This window comes from Emydura macquarii, unplaced genomic scaffold (genome assembly GCF_026122565.2).
Source record: "Emydura macquarii macquarii isolate MOO-44397 ecotype Brisbane River unplaced genomic scaffold, CSIRO-AGI_Emac_v2 contig_1045, whole genome shotgun sequence".
NCBI classification, from domain to species: domain Eukaryota; kingdom Metazoa; phylum Chordata; order Testudines; family Chelidae; genus Emydura; species Emydura macquarii.
Window position 1 is genome coordinate 5651330 of NW_027131182.1, and position 23733 is coordinate 5675062.

Genomic DNA, 23733 nt, shown 5'->3' on the forward strand with positions numbered 1-23733 from the left:
GCTGGATGGGTACCTTGCAATTCAGTAAGTAAGTAATCTAGTCAAGAAAGGGGCATGGGGTAACTGTGCTGTCCCATGAGCAGGCCTAGGTCAGAACTGTGGCTCCTGATTGAATCCACTGAGTAACACTTCACTCTGAGAGTCATCCCACGGAAATCAGCAGGGCTATCCGGAAAGTTTGCCATCACTGTATGCAAGGCTAGCAGAATCAGGCCATTGTAAGGTAGCAGAGCATGACCTCTGGCTTTGCAGATACTTGTCAAAAAACCCAGCCTTCTGTCATTGAGAAATTAAAAAATATTGCAAAAAATATAAAGGCTGCTGTTTATACAGGGTTATCCTGATATCACTGGGAGATTTGCTATTGACTTAAATGGGGCCAGGATTTTCACCCCATCTTGCTCTCCTGTTGGCTCTACAGTAAGAGTTTATCAAGTAATATTTTACACAGAGTTGAGCTGAAAGGGTGGTAGTATAGAAATGTAGGGTTGGAAGGGACCTCAAGCCATCATCTCACCCCCCCACCCCCGCTAAGGCATGTTAAAGTATGCCTATTTGATCAGAGCTGCTGGTGCAAAAGGGAACTAATGGGAAAAAAGGTGAAAATTGGTTCAAGGCACTAAATCTGGCTGTGGATCAAGATTTGGATTTTAAATATCTTCAAGTTGTTGCGGGTGGGTGGGAAGGGGGGAGGGGGAAGAGGCATTCGGATCTTATATTTCCTTGGATTCCTCTTTCAAAAAGCCAGAGTTGTTTCAATCTCTATTAGAATCATATGGTGGAAAAACAAGTGCCTGCTCTATTTCGGGTCAAACCGAGAGGGGAAGAAACTTCAGAATGTGCCGAAAGCGGGGAGTGCTGCCTGATGCTGTGCCTAAGAAGGGAGAAAGCAACAAAGGTTAGAATGGAGCTCACCGAACATGCGCAACCTGTTTGAAAACCATTCATTTTAACCCACCACCTCTATCTGGATTACGCTTATTCATTCTTGCATAACCTGGAGCAAACTTTTGAAATGCAATTTATGTTCTTTCACGGAGGTCAAGGACCAAATAATGAACATATCCGGCCTCCCACTCCTTGGCACCTTGCATAGTGCATTATAATGCAAATACTGTACATTCCATACGGCGAGACTCAGATAACAGCACAAAGGTGAACTGCACACATCTGGCATTAAAATCTATAGGTTAGCGAGGTAGGAGGGGACCGGCTGCTATTAATGGAACCTATCCTCGTTGCCCTGATTTCTATCGTACTGTGCTGTACATACTCAAACGATTTGTCCCACTGTAACACGATTAAGGTTGAATGAAACCAGGAGAACCTAGTTCAAACCTGCGTGGTCTGTGCTGTGATCAAGGCTGAAAGGTCGAAGATCAAATGCCTCTTCGTTCCATCCTGGGAAGTAGAGTTAACCACTCATGGTCATAGAACTGCATGTCCATTAAATATTACTTAAGAGGACAAAGAACAAGTACTAAGCCATGGCCAGCCGGGGCAACATCCAGAAGCCCTTACTCAGAGCAACCTCATATTTACATCATTGGGGGTATTGTCTAAGTTAGGACTGTTTAAATTGGAGGGCCAGAGTCTGCCACCTTTACTCCCATTGAGTAAGTGCCTTACTCCACCATATCAAAGACACAGTTCAGGGTGTGAGGTGTGAACACATTGTATACAAGGGAGACAGGTTCAGGGATGAGGAAAGAGCTCAGAAGTTGACTTGGATATTTTAGGCCCTGCTTATATGGGAAGCTTTACTAGTCTTACACTCGTTATACCGGTTTAACCCCATATAGGGATGCTCTCCTACCAGAGTGTCCACACAGTAGTTAAACTGGTATAACTATATCTGTTTAAATTCCAAGCTTAGAACATAAGAACAGCCATAATGGGTCAGACCAATGGTCCATCCAGCCCAATATCTTGTCTTCTGACAGTTGCCAATGCCAGATGCTTCAGAGGGAATGAACAGAACAGGTAATCATCAAGTGATCTATTCCCTGTTGCCTATTCCCACCTTCTGGCAAACAGAGGTTAGGGACACTTCAGAGCATGATCTAATCTAGTTCTTTCTTGAACCCCATTATAGTTTTGGCCTTCGCAACATCCTCCGGCAAGGAGTTCCTCAGGTTGACTGTGCGTTGTGTGATGAAATACTTCCTTTTGTTTGTTTTAAACCTGCTACCTGTTAATTTCATTTGGTGACTCCTAGTTCTTGTGTTATGAGAAGGGATAAATAACACTTCCTTATTTACTTTCTCCACACCAGTCAGGATTTTATATACCTCAATCACATCCCCCTTTAGTCATCTCTTTTCCAAGCTGAAAAGTCCCAGTCTTATTAATCTCTTCTCATATGGAAGCTGTTCCAAACCCCTAATAATTTTTGTTTCCCTTTTCTGTACCTTTTCCAATTCCAATACATCTTTTTTGAGAAGGAATGACCAGATCTTCACTCAGTATTCAAGATGTGGGCATATCGTGGATTTATAAAGAGGTAATATGATATTTTTGGTCTTATTATCTATCCCTTTCCTAATGATTCCCAACCTTCTGTTAGCTTTTTTGACTGCCAGTGCACATTGGGTGGATGTTTTCAGAGAACTATCCACAATGACTCCAAGATCTCTTTCTTGAGTGGTAACCGCTAATTTAGACCCTATCATTTTATATGTATGGTTCAGATTATGTTTTCCAATCTGCCTTACTTTGCATTTATCAACATTGAATTTCATCCGCCATTTTGTTGCCCAGTCACCCAATTTTGTGAGATCCCTTTGTAATTCTTCACAGTCTGCTATGGATTTAACTATTTTGAGTTGTTTTGTATCTGCAAATTTTGCCACTTCATTGTTTACCCCTTTTTCCAGATCATTTATGAATATGTTGAATAGTACCGGTCCCAGTACAGACCCCTGAGGGACCACTAGTTACCTCTCTCCATTCTGAGAATTGACCTGCTCATTGCTTCCTATCTTTTAACCAGTTACTGATCCAGGAGAGACCTTCCCTCTTATCACATGACTGCTTACTTTGCTTAAGAGCCTTTGGTCAGGGATCATGTCAAAGGCTTTCTGAAAATCTAAGTACACTATATCCACTGGTTCACCCTTGTCCACATGTTTGTTGACCCCCAGAAAGAATTCTAGTAGATTGGTGAGGCATGATTTCCCTTTACAAAAACCGACTCTTCTCCAGCAAATTGTATTCATCTTGTGTCTTTTAATTCTGTTGTTTACTATAGTTTCAACCAATTTGCCTGGTACTGAAGTTAGGCTTACCGGCCTGTAATTGCGAGAATTGTCTCTAGAGCCTTTTAAAAAAATTGGCGTCACTTTAGCTATCCTCGAATCATCTGGTACAGAAACTGATTTAAATGATAAGTTACATACCACAGTTAATAGTTCTGCAATTTCACATTTGAGTTCCTTCAGAACTCTCGGGTGGATACCATCTGGTCCTGGTGATTTATTACTGTTGAATTTGTTAGTTGGTTCCAAAACCTCCTTTAATGACCCCTCAATCTGGGACAGTTCCTCAGATTTGTCACCTAAAAAGAATGGCTCGGGTTTGAGAATCTCCCTCACATTCTTAGCCATGAAGACCGATGCAAAGAATTAATTTAGTTTCTCCACAATGGCCTTATCTTCCTTAAGCTTAGCTTAGACCATGAAAATGTTCCTGTACAGACAATGCCTTAGAAGCAGTAAGCAAGGGTGTGTGTGAGTGGTGGGTAGGGTTTGAAAGCCACGTCTTCCCGTTAGGATCTCCACATGGTTCTCACCATACATGAGCAGAAAATGATGCTCACAGCTGCTTCTGTAGCACCATCTGCCCTATCCCTGGACAGTTTGCTTTGATGTGTTAGATCTGTATACTGGAAGGGGCTGTTCTGGGGACAGGACTGAAGAGCTGGTAGAATGCGTACACCTTCCTTCCTTCACATACCTTCCTTCCTAGAGGTGAGCCCAATTACAAGTTTTCTGGGGAAGCCTTCTGTGGTTTGAATCTTCCCTGAATGTATAGGATGGAAGGTCCCAAAATGGTGGCAGATGGATAGTCCTTGTGAGCAGGGCTGGTGCTACAGTTATTGTGGGGGCATTATTGTGGGGACAAACAGGTATTTTGGGGTCTCTGAATGTCGCTATTTAAAGAACAACCAACCTTCCAAGAGTTCAGGGTTAGACCACTGGAAAATCTTGGAGTTTAAGAGTTTTAAAAAGTAAAATTGGGCTCCTGTGTCAGTATTTTACTCTGATTAATAATTTTGGTCTTTCTGACAAGAATTTGGTTCCCCTTGATGATTGTTTGGTGAGGCAATGCCAGTGGCACCAGGCCTCCTTGGGGGCAGTCTGAATGGAGCGATAGGGGAGTGCAGAGAGGGGAGCCCCAGAGTCTATGCAGAGTGAACAGCATCTGTGCAGAAGGCTGTGTCCGTCAGCTGATCCCAGAGAATTGAGTTCTAGTGCCTGGACTTGTTTGTTTCTTTGGGCGTGGGGGAACAAAGCCAGTCCCCGCTGATGGAACAATCTGGGAAGCTCAATCAGTTTCCCTTTCCTACTCTCATAGACCCTGCATTTATCCTGGGACGGGTGACCTAGCTCCAAAAATGGAACTTTCTCTAACGCAATTACTGAGTTATGTACTGTAGTCTCCTCTGTGCAACAATATATTCACAGTCAGCTACAGCATCCCGCACAGTAATCTATTTAAGGTACTGAAGTCAATTCCATCCTCAGTTATTAAAACAGCACATGCTGTATTTTTGCTGCAAACCTACTTAATTCAGCACGGCAGTGTCTTGGCAGTGAAGCTGTCCCACTGGGTAGTAATCCTATATGCTACTCTCCACTCTCATGATACCATCTTTTATCTATGCTAATGATCACCTATCTTTCAAGGCACTGCTGTTTTCTGGCAGCCTCTCTCACTGAACTTTCTATGGGAAGCTGTAGGAGAGAAGGAGCTGTATTGTATTCATCTGTGAGGACCACTTGCGAGATTTCCTGTGCTCTTGCAGCATCATCAGCAGTAGAGCTGACTGGTAATTTTTGATTGAAACTTCTTTTTGTTGGAAAATATCGGTTTGTCAAAACTGAATATTTTTGTGGGTGTTGATGAACCTTTTACTGGGAAGGACTCTCAAGTCCAGGATGGAATTTCTGGACAAAACTAGAGCGAGAGAGGTGAGGAGTGGGTCGGGTATTCAGCTGGGATGTAGGAGAGCCACGTTCACATCCCTGATTTAGAGCAGAGGCTCAAACTCACATGTCCCACATCCCCAGTGAGTTCCCTAATCACCACATTATTCTGGGATCTTTCTGGGTTTTCATGGAAAAGGTTTCTGTTTTTGTCCTGATGCAGCACAGGGGAAAAAAAATTTAAATCTCAAAAATTTTCACGGGACGAGAAAATAGCTTCGCACCCAGCTGCAGTCAGTTGTCCCTTGCAAGACTTCTGAATCCAGGCCAGTTCAGTGGTCACAGTAGCAGCATAGGCTGTGTTTAGTTAGACTGGCAATGAATGAGCCAGAGAGAACTACAAGGTCCTGTCTGTGTCCAAGAGCCTTAGTAAAGAATCCCTTTCCCTTAGTAAAGTCTTCTCTCTTCTCTACTGCTACGTTGGCAACAAGGATGGTGTGCTGGACAGGTGACTGTTCTGCAGGAAGTTATGGATCCTGTAGGTTGACTTGCTCATGGGGATGTTTGCTGAATGAATATGTTAATTTAGTTTAATAGCAACTTGTTGGGCAAAACAGCAGCATGTGAAACAATAGCTTGAGATAAGCTACCTTCTGGTAACACGTCAGGATGGTGAAGAGACAATGCCAGTGCTATTGACTATGAAGATCCTATATCTGGGCTCCAGCCATGTTACAAAGCTTGCTTTGCTAATGCTGGGAACCAACAGATCAAAGAAACTATAAAGACACACTCTGTCCAGAAGTCGGGGACCGTTATGGTGGTGAAGCTATACAGAGTGACACACACGGACCAGGGATGTCACAAGAAGCTAAGCTTTCATAAGCCACGGTCGTAAGGTGGTAGGTCTTCAAATAAGGTAGGCTTGCATATAGACTTTTTGTTGTTTTAAAATCCTTTTTCTTTTATGTTATACTTTATTTCTGCTGATAAGATTAAACACTGCTTTGGTTTAAGAAGGCTGTCTGGCCACTCTGTATCCCCACTGGTCTCAGTCTCCTGAAGGGAAGAACCATGGGTGCTGAACCTAGTTGGATCACGGGGCAAGTATGGCTGATTCACAGGGCACTGTAGCCCAGGGCCAGGTCTAAGAGTAGGAAAAAGTGGGTGATTCCACTCCACAAGAGGCGAAGGTATGAAGGCAGACACCTGAGGAACGTATTCTTAGAGAGCCAGGTGAGGGAGGGAACAGATGAGCGCACACCACCTTCTAGAAGTGGCCCACTAAATAGAGATCGCAGAGATTGGAGGTGTCTTGTGTGTCAGGGAACAGGGCACAAGTGGGCAAACTGCCAGGGATCATGGTTCATGGGGCTGTGATGTGCCCCAGCAGGCTAACATGACAACTTAAGTGCAACCACATGGCAGCCAGACTTGGTAGCCAGAAAGGCAAGTCCACTGCCTTCCCCTCGTGGAAACTGATATATTGCCATAGAGGACTCCAGCTCCTGACCCACAAGGAGATGGAGAAATGATAAGAATTTGGTTCTGTGGAGAGATCAAGGAATGATCCCCAAGGAGGAAACTATACACAGAACCTGAGATAGGGATAGACACCTTGACAAGCCATGCTTCAGCTGGAGGGTGGGGGACCTGAATCCATTCTACATGTGCCACTAGGTAACCTGAGCTCAGGAGTTACTGCTCGGGTCCATTCAGCTTTGAGAGACTCTACGTTGACAGCGAGGATGGCATCTAAACACACTTGTGCAAGTTATGACATTTAAGGGTCTCAAGGTTCCGAGTCTTGGTGATACTGCCCAATTGCTGCAGGGCTTAGAATGTCCAGAAACCAATCAAATTCCTCCTTTCCTAGTGCCCGTCTTATTTTGTGTGAAGAGTTAAGGCTTCCCCCAGAGTCATGGAAACACAAGCGAGTTAAGAACTTGCTGTAGTATAAAGGCCTGATACTAACTGATTTCAGTGGGAACTAGGGATGCTTAATGCCAGTCTGTAGCTTTGCGGCATTAGTGAAGCATGGCTGAAGTTTAATGAACATTCTCCATCAGGAATAGATGCTACCATGCTGCAAAACTTCTTTAGCTGTGCTGCTGGGATATTGCAAACCCTACAACACATGCTACTCACTCTAGCTATCCTGCTGCTAGGTCCTGCTGTTTCCTTCCATATTTATCCTTCCATTATCTGATCTGCCAAGACATGCAGTTCTCCATATGATCACAGATTCCTGTGATCAAACTGAGAGCAAAATATCACGTCTGCTGAAACTGACACCAGAATATCCCCAACTGGTTTCTGGTACAATTATTAATTACTTGTACAGTAGGTCGATAAAGTAAGATGTTGTTTGCCTTTAACTGGATCCTTCTGAGCATGAGCATTGGTGGCTTTCTTGGCAACTGTCGATTTTATCCCTGTGGCAAGGTGTAGGTGTGCCCTGGCATGTATGGGAATCTTGTGTAGCATCCTATCACAAGGCTGACCTGGGTGGGGTTATAAAAGTAAAAGGGGAAATGAATGAAGTAAGGCAGCTATTATAGGGAAAGGGTATACCTTCTTCTCTCCTGGCTGTACCTGGAAAGACCGTGAGTGGTTATTTACGCAGTGGTTTGAGTTGATTTGCTGTGGTTTTGAGTCTTGGTTTTGGAACTAAAACAAGCCCTGAAAAAGGGATGTGCAGTGACTTGTAGTTGGGACTCTTCTATTTCCTTCCCCAGCTGGCCAGTCTGTACATGGCTGTACAGCCCCCTCCTCAGGCAGCCCATTATTGGCAGAAGAGGGAATAGAAGCCAAGAATGCAGACTACAAATCCCTTGGTACAGTCTTTGCACATTATTACTTCCTAGTCCAACCAGTGGCTCCTACCTTTGAAATAGGCTTCTTGGGCAGACATGTACAAAGGAAAAGTCTTTCCTAAAGAAGGGTAACTTCTAAAGAAATGTATTCCAAATTACACGATGCTATGTGAATACATAAAGTAACTGACCTAAAGAATATCATCTTCTTGCCAGAGAGTACAAGACAATGACAGGAGTTGTCTAACCACTTCTGTAGTTGAATTACTGTTATTCCCAAGCAGTTGTCCATTGGATTAATCATAATCGGAAATAGTGGAAAGAAAGATGTCAAGCCTGATGCAGGGGTCAGCGCTTCTTCATGGGATTCACCTTTACAAAATGCCATTATGTTAACACCTTCTGATTCCCTCCTGGTGTCAAGAGATTGCAGTGTTGAATAAAAACACCCTGTTCTGCAACAGGAAAACAAAGCACATAAAATTCAAAGAGTTATGATTCCCATGGTAGGGCAAAGCCTGAATTGAACATGTCAAGGGAAAAATAAAGGAGCCAGAGGTATTTCAAGCAATATGGGGCTATAATAAGGGGAGTCTCCATCACTATTTTAAAATCAAGATTGTCTGTGTTTCTAACAGAGATGTTCATGTGCAAACAGGAGTTAATTCAGGGAAGTCCTATGGCCTGTGTGATACAGGAGGTCAGACAAGATCATCACAGTATTCCCTTCTGTCTTTATAATCTCTGAATCTAGGACAGAGTCAGACAGAAGAACAGAGGCCTGTGTGCTATAGATTAACTGTTATGTTATGACTTTCCAGCACAGACATAATCAGGAATATATTAGTTCTTTGCACAATATGGGGGAGAGCTGTATTTGCCAACCAGAGGATAGGATCATAAGCTTAAAACTAGTCATAGCTATATGACTCTGCCACTTACTCTATATAACATTTTCCACATGCTGGAATTCCCATCTGGACCCTACCTCCATACCTCCTACAAGCAGATATGTAGCACTAATGGGTGTTTCACACTGTTGCTATGTCTAATCTGAGGCCAGTTGGTGTTGTCATCAACAACATTCACAGCCGCTGTTTCATTCATGCTCTGTCCCATTTCTAGGGGTCACTTCCTGTGAAAATACTGAATGAAGTAGCCATGTTCACTGAGCAGTCAGTCCTTGCTTACTCTGAATTGCTACAAGGACCAGGATGCAAGTGGTAGGCCCAGCACCATCTGGCATGAAGATGGACCGTGGTCCAGTGAATAGGCCCCCTAAACTGGGCTGGAGGAAATCTGGATTCTTGTCCCAGTTTTGCCTCTGACCTTCTGGGTGGCCCTGAGACTTTGTGCCCCTGTTTCACTTCCCATCCTTTGTTGGTCTTGTCCATTTAGACTGTAAGCTCTTTGGGGGCAAAGACTGTCTCGTACTATGTGCCCAGTATAATGGAGCCCTCATGTTGGTTGGATCCATTAGGCTCTACTGTAACACAGAATAAATAATAAATGCAATCCACCTTCCTTCTGCTATACGTGTAGGTAGTGAACGGCTATAAAAGATCTGTCAGGTCCAACCCCTTAGAGGTTAGTACAGAATTGTTTCCCTTACAGAATATTTCACTTGCAAGAGTCCATGACAAGAAAATGTCACCCTTTAGTGCTTGTTTTTTGGTGAGCTATCATTGCTGGAGTGTGCTTAGACTGAGGTCTGGGATCTGAGAACTTGCAGTTTGTATATCAATCACTTACCCTAAAAGATTGCAGCTGTTCTGACCAAATGTGTCTCCAGTCAATCCTTCCCCCCACCCCCACTTCCCTGTAATCCTCCAGCTGCATAACCAAATGGCAGATAATAGCTACAACATATTTTGACTGATGCTGTAAATATAGTTTTTAAAAAATCAGGCTTAATAATAGTCTTTTCCTGGCAGTGTATCTTGTTTATATGAATTACAGCAAGCCGCCATTTAATTAGGATAATTATTTGTGGAAAGGGAGCACTCTTCACTACTGGAAGATGCTAGAGGAAAAAGCTGGCCACGTTCATCGTTGAGACTGAACAATGACAAACTCATCTCTGTCTCTCTCTAAGCATTTCTACAGTGCTTATTGCTAAGAGTCCTTCTGAACCTTTTCAAAGGTACTCACTGGATCAGGTAATTTGAGGTTTCAGTTAACATCAGAGATGAGCTCAGGCTTCAGAATTCAGATTCATATCCGGGTTTCCAAATTCTGAGGCTGTTCAGATCTGGAGTCTTAAATCACAGGCCTATCTCTGAACAAGTTACTAAATTTCCCCCTGGGGTGTTCAGATATTTGCAAATGCTTTTGCAAAAATTTAGTGATGGTGAATAATTAACTCTGAGTTCATCACCTCTCCTTCCCAGTGTTCTGACTAATGATACTACCTTGAGTATGGTCATCTGGGCTCCTTCTGTCTCTCATCCCAGCAGTCACTAAATCCTGCTGCTTCTCCCACTAAAACATCAAATTCATCCTGTCCTCTTTCTCATCCCTGCCCATGCTTTGGAAACTTCCCACCTTGACATAACTTCCCTACTGAAACCTACTCCAAGCCCTTTCCATCTATCCAAAACACAGCCAAGACAACTTTTTCCCTGTCTTAAATCACCAGCTCCCCTTCTGTATTCCCATTTAGTTCAAGCTTCTCATCTTCAGAGCACTCCATAGTACCACTCCTACGTCTCTGATCTCATTGCTTCCTGCATCCCTCCTGCACTCAGCACTCTGCTCAAGTGTCTTTAACATTTCTCTTTGTTCCCTTGGTTCATTCCTGGTTCTGTGCTTTCTTGCGGGCTGCCTTTGTATTTGGAGCTGCCTCCTAATCAGCATTTATCAAGCAGTCTCTCTTACCTTCAGATCACCCCTAAATGCTACAGATGGGTCCAATCAAAATTCAGCCTCCAAACACCCCCAAACTGAGGGGAAGGGGAGAGTCTGAAATCTGAACCCAGATCTGGCTTTCAGAGACTGGGCACTTTTCCTATAATGAGCTGAAACAAACTTCAGATCTCAACCCCACGGTCCCATTGTCCTCGGGTTCAAAGTCCAGATTTGAATTTTACAATTTAGGCCATCTTTGACTAAAAACCACAGAGCAGAGTTAGGAAAGAACCCAAGGGTCAAATTTTCAAAAGAGTTCAGCTTCCACAATCAGGGCCAGATTTTAACCAGAGCTCAGCTCCCAAAGGGTACCAAAATAAATGGCTCGGTCTTCCAAAAGAGCTCATCCCATTGGGGCCTTAATTCTTTCCAAAGTCAGGTCATCAGTGTCCCCATGGGGGCTGTTGGGTACCAAGCACTGGGGGATCTCTGGCCCCAAGTATAAGAACTGAAGACTTGGCCCTGAACTCGTACGATTCCAAATGAAGTCAGTAGGCGCTGACTCAAAACCTCTACAAGTCAAGCCCAATGACTTGAAGGCAGTGGAAAGTGGACATGCCTCCAGAGGTGAGTTTCAGGCAAAGATCCAAAAAGAGTAACCGAATGAGAAGAAACTAAAAACTCAGAAGCTGACAAGTTGCTGCAAAAGCCATTCTTTTCTTTTTTTTTTTCTTTTTTCTTTTCTTTTCTTTCCTTTTCTTTCCTTTAATATTTTATGATGGGTTGGATTAAAACTTTAGATTTTTAAGCCCATGAGTTGGTGTGTGAAGGTTCTTTCCCTGTCATTTGCTACGGCTGAAATTGTCTTTGTTTTGACATCTCCACTGAAGCTTATAGAATGTCCTGGTATGGCTTTTCCTTTAGAAATACCAATTTGCAGGACTAAAAGTGGCAATATCAAGTTTGTTATTCCTCAAAATTAACCCTCTTGGTCAGGTAGCAAGACAGTAGGAGTTAAATGGAATTACTTTTAAAAAAGCAAAATATATATATTTTTTAAATTGAGATACCAAATAACGAACAGAAAATGGGTAGACTTTACATGAAAAATGAATGTCTTAAAAAAGAAGACCATACCTGAAATCTGCATTCAGTTCTGTGCACTAGAAAGATATAGGCAAGCTGTATTCAGGGAAATGCAATTCAGGCTCAGCAATTCATTTCAGAGAAGAGCAACAAAAATGATTGGGAGCAGATGCAATTGACTGAGGAGGAAAACTTTAAAAGAAGAAACTGTATAGCGTAGGTAAGTGCCATCTGTAATAGGGGACACAATAGTCTCTGAATATTTGAGGTATGTAAGCGCTGAAGTTGCAGAGGTCATATCTGAGGTAGTACAATGGGGTTTAACTGCATGAAATTAATAATGAGAAAACGTCGCCTGAATATCAAGGGGAAAAAACCTTACGCTGAGAGATCTGTCAGGCTGCATGGATGTCTGGCAAGGAGAACCCCATCAGCTGGGATATAGAGTGGACAGGTAGCCCTAGAGGAGGAGATTTGCAAAGGCCAATCGGGTGCGCAGATCCCACTGACTTTCAGTGAGGAATGTCAGTGAGAGCTGGCTAATAACCACCCTTTGTGCCTTTGAAAATCTCTCCCATAGTGAACAATTCTGTCCTGGCCGGGCAAGGGCTAGTTGGTCCCATAGTTCATTTTCTTCAGCAGCTTCTATGATTTGGTGCTATCACTTTTACCTGCCAAAACTTGTGTTTAGTCCCTTGTATTTCTGTTTCTCCTCCACAGTTGATGAGCTCGATGACAGCGCAGGGCCTGATCTTGCTCTCCTTACTTTTTTCTTTGTGAGGCATGCAGGATGGGGGCCTAAAGCATTTGTGGAGAACTCCTCTGAGCTGAATTTCTGTTTCACCAGGTTCCAATTGACTGAAGCAAGAAATGTAGTTTCAGGGTATAAGCCAAAGGAAAGCAATACTTAAAAGCATACCAGTACTGTAGCTATTTCGCACCAGGGCCTACTAAGTAAATGGAAAGTCTCTCTCTATTATTGTCTCTCTCCTGGTCTAAAGACTCTAGTTCCTTGCATTCTGGGTAGTCATTGACACCTGTAAATTGTGCTCAGACCAATAGTAGCATTTTATAGGCACTTTGCCTAAGTGTCAATGATTCCCCAAGTTTCCAGGCTTCCTTCTGCCTTGTCTCACTTCCTTTTCTTGTCAGGGAGAGAGTGGGTTATGTTGACCACTGCTTATCATCATCAGTACTGCCCTTTAAAGAGGAAAGCTTCATTGAACAATGCAGGAATGATCATCTTCCCGCACTGTATAACCCAAGGTAGCTCTAGACACACTAGAATCCTAGACTTAAACTATAAAGACATTGCAGGGAGTTTTTACCATTAGCTAATTAACATGATGTTTATGTTTATGAAGAGTAAGTGATTCATTCAACTGAGTTTCATTGACACTGCATGAGCAACCTGGGGAGAGGAAAATCTAGTTCTGTTTGGTTCTGTAGAAACTCCTCATGTTCTCCTCCTGACAACAGGGTATCAGGTTAAAAATACTACACACCCTGCTAGAATGATCACATCTTGAGGGTCTCACATGGCTGTTAGATATTGTGTGGAATCAGTAGGTTTATACAAATAAATCTCTTTTGAATGTCAAAGATATCACTAGCTGTCCAGTTAGTGGATCCATGGACCTGAGTTAAAACACGTGAATCTGGATATTGGCTCAACTTTGCGGGTGTTTGGATCTGGCGGGTCTTGGTTGTATGGACCAGCTGAGATATCTGGACTTTTCCATAGTTTGGGGGACAGGGAGGAAGGCACTTTCAGACATGGTATTAGTTCATGCTAATTAGCTGACCATTTGCAGCAGCCTCTTTAGCCTAACTGGAAAATTGCTCTTTCGGTGCTTGTGAACATGTGGTTTAATTGCAGACCCTTGGGCAGTCTCAGACTGTTACCTCTATTGGTCATTTAGTTCCAATAAAATCTCTGCACCAAAATTCCTGTTGCTATATATCATTTGAAAAGGATAAATCACAAGTTGCATGGCGTTGTTTTTTATGTGTGATGTGATTTCAGATGGTTTGTGCTAGCCATCTCTAGCACATTCTGCATGGTAAGGAAGCCCATTAGAATGGCTAAAGTAAAATAAATTCATTCGGAATTCAAGTGCATGTTTGCTCTGGTGTGCGTGTGGAAGGCATAATTCAGAAGGGTTCTATCTCTGCTGATGACTGGTGCCAGTGTGTATTCACCATGGAGCTGTTAAAAAATGGCATCCCAAGTGGGATTTGAACTACAGTGGACTTCAAGCATTTGGGACTGGTTTACCGAATAGGAATAGCATGTAACACACTAGCTGTCCCACCACTTAATTGGGTGGTAATACTCAGAAGGCCTGATTCTGGTCTCACTTCCAACCATGTAGCTCTGATCACTTCAGTAGAATTTCTTCTGATTGTAACACATGTGTAGGCAAGAATCGGAACCCATAACTCTTCGCCAAGTTTTGGTTGCATTAATAGAGTTAATCTGTTCAGTACTCTTACCCAAGTCCCTGTAAATGATATGACGGTGCTGCAATTTCAGCCTCTTTCGCAAGTTCCTTATTCCTAATACTTGCAAGTTTAATTATGACTTTCATTTGCATGAATTTGCATTTAGTGTGAATGTAATTACCCTTGTTAAGAGACACCTCTTGGTAACTTGTTTCCAAAATATATTTAAATCTTGCAAGTTAAAACCTCTCATTTGTTGTGCACTTGCTAATGGGTCTAATATAATTGCTTGCAGCTCAATCAAAAAAAAATCTCAGTTGGTTAATCATGAGGAAATCTTTAAAATAGAAAAAAATGGGACCTCTCCCAGCTACAGTGGTAGAACCCAGTGCCCTCTGTTTATGTAACTGTGAGACAGATGGCATTATTAGGAGGGGGGAGATCACTGGAAAGAACATGCATTTTTCCATCCCCTTCTTGTATACTTCTAATTATTTTATATGCCTGTGTTGTCTTCTGGGGTAACTTAGCTTTGGTGTGAGCTGCTGAACAATCACTGCAGAACAAATATCTACTAAATAGCTAACATTTGGTATTCTGGGAGTCCCGTTGGTACTGTCTTCAAGTACTGCATCTGCCCTACATTCAGACAATGCCAAGTCTTGATTGTATGTTTGCAACTGATGGATGAGCTGGCCCTTGTCTGCTCCTGGTCCTCTGGAGCATGGTGCTCTCAGGAGCACAGACTTTCGTTATTTTCTATTTTGTCCCCTTCCTTCCTTTGATGAAGCTTATAATAGGCTGGGATAATCAAATAAACTGATTCCGTAATCCCAAGAGAGAGGATCCATGTCACGTTTTTTAAGAGTCATGCAACATGACATTTTTATTGTGCTTTGCTCTGAGCCAGGAACAGTCTTCGGCCATATACCAGACAAATTCAATTTGTCACCCACTCTTTTTTAAAAATGCATTAAAAAAAAAAACTGCAGCAGAATCAATCTGCTGTTGTATCAGCATTATTCCAAAAGCTTTTATTTGTTTTTATTTCAGATTCTCTCCTCCTCCCTTTGCAGTTCTTAGAACCAGGAACCATTCCAGCTCCTATTGAAGTCAGTGACAGAAGTTCCACTGACTACAGGAGCTATAAGCTATCATATGAGATTGGTACATTTCCATTTTATAGGCACCTTATACCCGTCCTTTGCTCTTTATGTACTACTCAGAAGGCCAGGGTCCAATGTCAGATACACTAATATAACTCTGGAGTAAGTCCAATGAAGCAGAGGTGACTTTGGATCTTGTGCTTGCAGGGCTGCCTGATTTGTGAGAGCTAGAAAAGTAAAGGAGAATCTCACCTTTTTAAAAGATTACATTTCTATCCTCTTTCCCTTGAAAAAATACCCCTGAAAACATTTTAAGCAGTGTAAACCAATTAGTAGAATTGCAGGCTGTGATTTTCAAATGAATCTAAGGGAGCTAAAACAACGAGAGTTCTGTGGCACTTTAAAGACTAACAAATTTAATTTTTGTAGGCATAAGCTTTCGTGAGACTCAGCTCACTTTGTCAGATGCAGACGTAGAATGATACAGTAAATAGGAAACATAGATATACAAGTGCATAGACAACAGTGGGGGAGGTGGATAAAAGCCGGGTACTTGAGGGCTAATGACAGTCATTGAGTAGGAGGTGAGAATGGGTGAGCAAAGCAATTACCTCTTGTAATGAGAGAGCCATTCCAAAACTCTGTTTAAACCGAGTTTGAATGTGTCAAGTTTGCAGATCATTTCTAACTCAGCAGTTTCTCTTTTAAGTCTGTTTTTGGAGGTTTTTTGGAGAAGTACGGCGACTTTCAGGTCAGTGACAGTGTGCCCTGGAAGATTAAAGTGTTCTCCCACTGGTTTATGGATGTTATTATTTTTTATGTCTGATTTGTGTCCATTTATCCTTTTGCATAGTGATAGTCCAGTTTGGCCAATGTACATGGCAGAGGGGCATTGCTGGCACATGATGGCATATATAACATTAGTGGATATGCAGGTGAATGAGCCCCTTATGGTGTGATTGATGTGGTTAGGACCAGTGATGTTGTCACTAGAGTCGATGTGCGGGCAGAGCTGACAACGGGGTTTGTTGCAGGGATAGGTTCCTGGGTTGGACTTTTTGTAGGGTGTATGGTTGCTGGTGAGTATTTGCTTCAGGTTGGGGGACTGTCTGTAAGCTATGATGGGTCTGCCAGCCACTGCCTGAGCGAGAGATGGATCATCTGCTAGGATAGATTGTAGATCTTTAATGATGTGTTGGAGAGATTTTAGTTGGGGACTGTAGGTGATGACCAGTGGGGTTCTGTTGTTTTCTTTGTTAGGTCTGTCCTGTAGTAGGTGACTTCTGGGTACCAGTCTGGCTCTGTCAATTTGTTTCTTTACTTCTCCTGGTGGGTATTGTAGTTTTAGGAATGTTTCATAGAGATCTTGTAGGTGTTTGTCTCTGTCTGAGGGATCGGAGCAAATCCGGTTGTATCTTAAGGCTTGGCTGTAGACAATGGATTGTGTAATGTGTCCAGCTGGAGGCATGAAGATACGTATTGCGGTCAGTTGGTTTTCGGTATAGGGTGGTATTAATGTGACCGTCCTTTATTTTTATTGTAGTGTCCAGGAAGTGGATTTCTTATGTGGACTGGTCCAGGCTGAGGTTGATAGTGGGATGGAAATTATTAAAATCCCAGTGAAAATCTTCGAGGGACTCTTTCCCATGGGTCCAGATGATGAAAATGTCATCAGTGTAGCGTAGGTAAAGAAGAGGTGTTAGAGGACGAGTTTTGAGGAAGCGTTGTTCTAGGTCAGCCATAAAAATGTTGGCATACTGTGCGGCCATGCGGGTGCCCACATATGTGCCACTGACTTGAAGGTATAGATTGCCTCCAAATCTGAAGTAGTTGTGGGTCAGGACAAAGTCACAAAGTTCAGCTGTGAGGTGTGACATGATCATCAGGGAAAGTGTTTTTGATGGCTTGTAGTCCATCTTTATGTGGAATGTTGGTGTAGACAGCCTCTACATCCATAGTGGCTAGGATGGTATTTTCTGGGAGATCACTGATGGATTGTAGTTTTCTCAGGAAGTCAGTAGTATCACGAAGATAGCTAGGAGTGCTGGTGGTATAGGAGAGAGTCCATATAGCCTGACATTCCTGCAGTGAGAATGCCAATGCCTGAGATGACAGGGCGTCCAGGATTTCCAGGTTTGTGGATCTTGGGTAGTAGATAGAATAACCCTGGTCGGGGCTCAGTGGGTGTGTCTGTGTAGATTTGTTCCTGTGTTTCTTTAGGGAGTTTATTAAGTAGATGTTTTAGTTTCTTTTGGTATTCTTCAGTGGGATTGGACAGTAGTGGCTTGTAGAATGTGGTGTTTGAGAGTTGTTTGGCAGCCTCCTGTTCATAATCCAATCTATTAATGATGACAACAGCGCCTCCTTTGTCTGCCTCTTTGATTACGATGTCAGAGTTGTTTTTGAGGCTGTGGGTGGCGTTGCGTTCAGCAAGGCTGAGGTTATAGGATAAGCGGTGTTGTTTGTCGACAATCTCAGCTTGTGCACGTCGGCGGAAACACTCTATGTAAAAGTCTAGTCTGTTGTTTCGGCCATCAGGAGGAGTCCATGCAGAATGCTTCGTCTTGTAGCGTTGGTAGGTAGGGATCTGCGGGTTAGTGTGTTGTTCACTGGTGTGGTGGAAATATTCCTTGAGTTGGAGCCGGCAAAAGTAGGATTCCAGGTCACCACAGAATTGTATCATGTGTGTGGGGTTGGTGGGGCAGAAAGATAGTCCCCGAGATAAGACAGACTGGGAGCTAGGCACCCAACTCTTATTAAAATTCAATAGGATTTGCCTGCTTATGTCCTTTGACTTCTTTGAAAATCCCAGATGAAAGGAAAAGAATCTGGGCATCTGCAGCAGGAGGATAGGGGGAACCTGGTCTCTTCCCCCAAAACACACTCTTCTCGTATATAATTCACGTTCTACTAATACACAAACCTGATGTTAGTTCTCACCAAAACTTCTCCCCAGTTCTCAGCAAAGTGGCTTAGTGAGGTGTCCCACTGGTAAGATATTTCCATTACTCCATTGTATTAACTAATATACCATGGCGTGATCAGAACAAAACCACAGCCAGGGCAGTGCTGGAGGAGAGGCAACAAAGGACATTGGTAATTAAGTAACCTTGAATTCGCGCGTGCGTATCTGTTCACCTGCGTCATCACAAAATTGCATGATCTGCAATGTGCCTCCCAGTCAGTGTGTGAATTAAAGGGATACAGTCAACTTAAAAAAACCACTTTTCTCTCTGAAATGTTTTACCTTCCATTCTTACAAGCCACACCTAAAATTACTGTACCTGAAAGATTAGAAAAAACAACTGATTTTTTTCCCCCCATTTCAATTTTTCCGCTGCTGTTGGACAGTGTTTTGTGTGTAGTCATGTGAGAGGGTAACTGACCCTTCTGAACTGATCCACGGCTCAACCTACCTTTGGCAGGCTCCACAAGGAGGAATGAGACCTCTCAGGTTCACCTGGGACTAATTAACTCACTGGGAGGAAGTTAATTAGACAGGGAGGCACCTGAGCTGGATGAAAGAAAGGTCCTACTGCACACACGTAGCCGGAGGGTAGAGAGCAGGGGCTCCTGGGCAGAGGAACAGTCTGTGGAGCACAGAACAAGACAGCTCCCAGGTGAAGGGCTGCTAAAGGAGAGTCTGGTGAGGGGACTTACCAGGAACCAAGGAAGAATGCTCCTAAGTGGGATAAGCTCTGCAAGGGAGGAGCTGTGAATGCTGACTTGAGCAAAACCTGGCCCTATGGAAGGACTTGGCCAGGGAGCAGCAGCAAAGTCCCAGACCAGAGGAATTACATGCTGTCCTGAGGAAGGGTTGGTCTGGTTTGACCACTCAGCCCTCTCCCCCTCTAGCTAGAGATGCTGATGTGGAGGCTTATTTGTATAATGTTCTACCTTTGGGTTAAATAAACTAGACAGACCCTGAAGGGGCACTGCTCAATATACATGTGCTTCATGGGACTTACTGAAAGCTCACTAGGGGAAACTGAGTCAGATATAATGGTGATGCTGCACTGGGTTACCAGGGGGTGCTGCATATGTGAGGGCCCCCACCACAAGTCTGTTTCCCTGCATAGCTAATTAATCCGTTTCCCATGTTGTTTGTATGGATCTTGACTGAGATCCTCAAAGGTATTTAAGTGCGTAACTCCATTGAAATCAGTGGGATGCTTGTGTCTAAATACCTTTGAGGATCTGAGCCGTTAGGCATAATAATGGCCCATATGGGGGAAAAAAAGTAGGAAAATGACATTGCAAAATTACAAAAGAATTGGCAAGGGGCACCTGGAACTACTTTTAAGTAGTTTATTTTTAAATTATCTTGATTTCATGTTGACTGTGTCTCCTAATTGATACTCTATTGTATATTTCAGCTGCAAAATGTCAAAGTTTTGGAAAGTTATGATGTACCCAAAGCATGGGGTTATTGCAGAAATACATATGCAATCTTTATATAGAGTTTGCTGTTGCTCTGCCATGGGTGTGTGTATGTATTTATATTTCATGGGGTGGGGCTGATACTGAACTGCATTTGTCTTGCATCTTTGACAGTCTCACCTCAACTCTGCCCCCCAATCCACTGCTCCTGGACCTACTTCTAATATTCCAAGCCTTGGAGTAGCTGAAGGCTGCTGTCATTTTTAACAAAAACAAGGGTTGCTCACAGACTCTGCCCCCGGGACATGGGCTGGGGGAGAAAGAGACATTAATACTTGCCTTTTGGCTGGACCTTGGAGTTGTGGCTGACTTTGCACTCCAGAGAACCCTAGGGTAAGGATTTGCCCCATGAAAACCAAATGGTAGGGGCAGCTCCACTCTGAGATGGATGCACAAGTAGCTGAAAATGATTACATGGCTGAACATCTCAGTGCAGTATCTGCTTTCCAGAAAGATATTTGACTAGTCACTTTCTAAAGATGTATTTCATAATACAGTTTAACAGCTCCACAGCAGTTTTATAGTCCATCATGAGAGATTAGCTAGTGTGTTGCATGATAGTTGGCTCTCTTCTCTCTGAACAAAGGCTGCCACTTTGTACCCTGTAGGCAGAGGCATTTCAGTGATGGGTGAGTGATTTCATGAACATGAAATTCTGACCACCCTGCAGCCAAAGGGAGCTTTGCCACTGACATCTAAAGGGCTAGGATCATGGTTCCAAAAGTGCTGTAGGATATTACTATATAAAAATAGGGTAGAGGGGTTGAGATTCCCCATGAGGGGGGCAAAGCTGTGGGATGGTCCAGTGGAGGAAAATTGCTCTTGCCAAGTTCCCATAGAATTAAGAGCACATTAAATAGCTGTGTAGAATTCTTCTTCCGGGGTGGGAGTGGAATTTTGGGGCCACAAAAACACACGGGCTGTTCAACATCCAAAACAGGATTTGCTGGAGTCCAGGATCAATAGTTACAAAGCTCTATGCCCCTGCGCTACCACCTGTGGATGCCTCCTGATTCCCGGGACTCTGACTGTATTAACTCCAGAGCAAATTCCCACGTAAGGTTGAGGAGTGGGGGACATAATGGACATCATCCTAACTGCGCCCCCAGGCTTTCCTGTCTATTCCCCCATGGGCAGATCCTGGACTGAACAAGAGCTGTCTGGGAAAGAAGGAGTGATACTAGGGAGAGCTGACACCCTTCTTCCTTTCCCCTCTTCCATCACAAACAGGGACAGATCCATATGCAGGGGGCTCGACAAGGGGATACTGTTGGGCCAGGCACTGTTACATTCATAGCTCCCTCTTGGGCTAGTATCTCACCTAAAAAAGTATCTTCTGAACCTCTTCACTGTGTGCCTTCTGCTGTCTGCACATCCATCCTCCAAGGCTGGTGAAGAGTCTAAAGTGACGTCTATTATTGGGGAGAGGAGGCTAGGTGGTGATAACAGAAAAAAGGCAGATTTACAATGAAGAGGCAAGCATTAGCAGCAAGTAACATGCTCCAGTTTTGCAACCCTTTACTGAGCCTAGTAGTCCTAACTCACACCTTGCATTAAAATAAATGGGACTAAGAAGGGTTTGTGGGATCTGGGCACTGTGGCTGTGTGCCCATGAGAATACAGAGAAAACTGCACTGAAAATACAAAGGATTAAAAACATTTCTACCTTGTCAGTTTTGCTATAACTATCTAAACTCTGACACAGTACATCTAAAATCTGGCATAATTATCTAAAGTCAGATTATTTAAACTGTTTTATAATCTTCCTACAATTGAGCAAATATATTGCCTTGGGAACAGAGGTTAAGCTGTGATAACATTCTCCATCTGTAGGGCTGAATGTAGTCCTGGAAAAATACAGGGAGGGAAGGTTCATCACATTTTTCAAGGGTATGGACTGTGTCATGTAGCAACTGTCACACTGAATTACCATGGGAATGCTGCGGCTACACCTGTCAACCCAACTGTGTCCCTGTTTGTGAACACAGGGCAGTTCGTGCATACTTCTTTGGTTGGTGATGTTCTGTATGGGAATGGATGCTTGCTTCTTTCATGGGAAGGAGGCTTTTAATGCAGTCTAAGAATCTAGCCAGTGGCTTTAACCATCAGATTCCTGTAGGTGGGTTGTTCATAGATTGGAAGGCCAGGAAGGGTCATTTAGTTTGCCCTCCTGCATAAGACAGGCCATAGGGCTTCCTGAATTAATTCCTGCTTCAAGCCCAATAGCTGTGGGTTGAACCAGAGGAATTCTTATAGATAACCATCTAATTTTGATTTAAAAACTGCCAGGGATGGAGAATCCACCACAACCCTTGCTTATTTGTCCTGATGGTTAATTACCCTCACTGTGAATAACGTGTGACTTATTTTTAGTTAGAATTTATCTAGCTTCAACTTCCCATCACTGGATCTTGTCATCACTTTATCTGCTACATTAAAGAACCTTCTATTATCAAATTTCTGTTCCCTCTGGAGGTTCTTATAGATTATGATCAAGTCACCCCTTACCATTCTCTTTGTTGGCAGGATGTGTTTCCTGTAGAAAGGCTAAGGGAAATGAGGTCAGTACCTCTCAGGGTCATTTTTTGCATTATGGTAGTGCCTAGAGCCCCCAGGCATGGGTTGGGTCTCCATTGTGTTCACCACTATATAGACATTGCGACATACTCAGATTAGGCGTAAAACCCAATTTTTTTTAACGGTGAGTGTGATTAACCACTGGAACCCACTATCGAGGGAAGTGGTGGGTTAAGTACAATGGCCTGTGACAGATCATCTAGATGACCGAATGGTCCCTTCTGGCATTAAACTCTCTGAAAACAGATATCAGAATCCCATTGTGCGAGGCACTAGTGACTGTAGAAACACCAAGTAAGAGACAGTCCTTGCCCCAAATTGATTACAATGTAAGTATATGACAACAGGCAACAGGAACAGGTGGGTAAAGCAGACTGGGAAACAGGAGTGACGTGATTAAAATAAGCAGCATTTACAGCACACCAGTTACCTCATCATGGAGTATATTGTAGACCCACAGCAGAGATGCGTTTTAAGGAAGGATTTGATGGAGGTCAATATAATGGCTTACCCTTTATTTATTTTTTTACAGGGTTTTTGAATTTTTACAGGGAGCTTTTCTAGTGCATAAATGGTACATGGGAAAAAGAGCAAAGGATCAGGCTCTAAATTAGATACAGGTAGTGCACTGGATGTGATGTCAAACCTAGATGCCATTTTACATGCAGCACTTACTAGACGCTAGAACATCTATGTTAACGGAGGGAAATGGCCAACCATCTGGTAGGTTTGAGAGTTCTAGGGAGTCTGGTGTTCTTAGGATATTGTTCACTGGGATAAAGAAGTAGTAGTTAATTGAGCAAGATTGGATAACAATGCCAAGGGGCAGCTAGCAAAACATTATCTGCTTTTCCTCTGGATCAAGCAGTTAACAGGCAGCTTCCTGACTACTAAGAGACTTTTGCAGAGTAACATAAATCTGTCCTCGGAAGCCCATGGATGGGGGAGCCTGCTAGTAGTGTAACGGAACAGACTGAGGCAGTTACAGCTGGAGAGGCACCTTTACAACTTCCTGTCTCAAATGTCAAAGAGGCCAGAATTTGTAGGAGATCAAGTTGGGTGGTTTCTCATCAGGCAATGTCTCACCTGAATCATTACCCCGCATAGGGAGACTCATCTGGTCCCTTGATCTGCTAGTGCAAGCTTTTTCCTCAGTGTGCCTTCTCCGGTCCTTTATTCAATCTAGATTTAAGTGTTCCAAGAGATGGATCTTCCAGCACTTCCTCTGCAAGGCTGCACCATAAATTAGTAGATATTGCTGTCACCAAG

The 23733-nt window shown here is 43.2% G+C and overlaps 1 protein-coding gene across 2 annotated transcripts in view; it reads left to right on the forward strand.

Annotated features, from left to right (window-relative positions):
- Nucleotides 1-23733, forward strand: part of MAPK4 (mitogen-activated protein kinase 4) — a 154252-nt gene that overhangs the window by 83432 nt on the left and 47087 nt on the right. The window contains exon 1 of one of the 2 annotated variants that reach the window (XM_067545404.1): nt 2419-2503. The exons of the other annotated variant lie outside the window; for it this stretch is intronic. Coding sequence (XP_067401505.1) covers nt 2447-2503 — 57 coding nt within the window. The 5' untranslated portion in view covers nt 2419-2446. Of the gene's footprint in view, nt 1-2418; nt 2504-23733 lie in introns of those variants that run through there. 2 annotated transcript variants of the gene reach the window in all.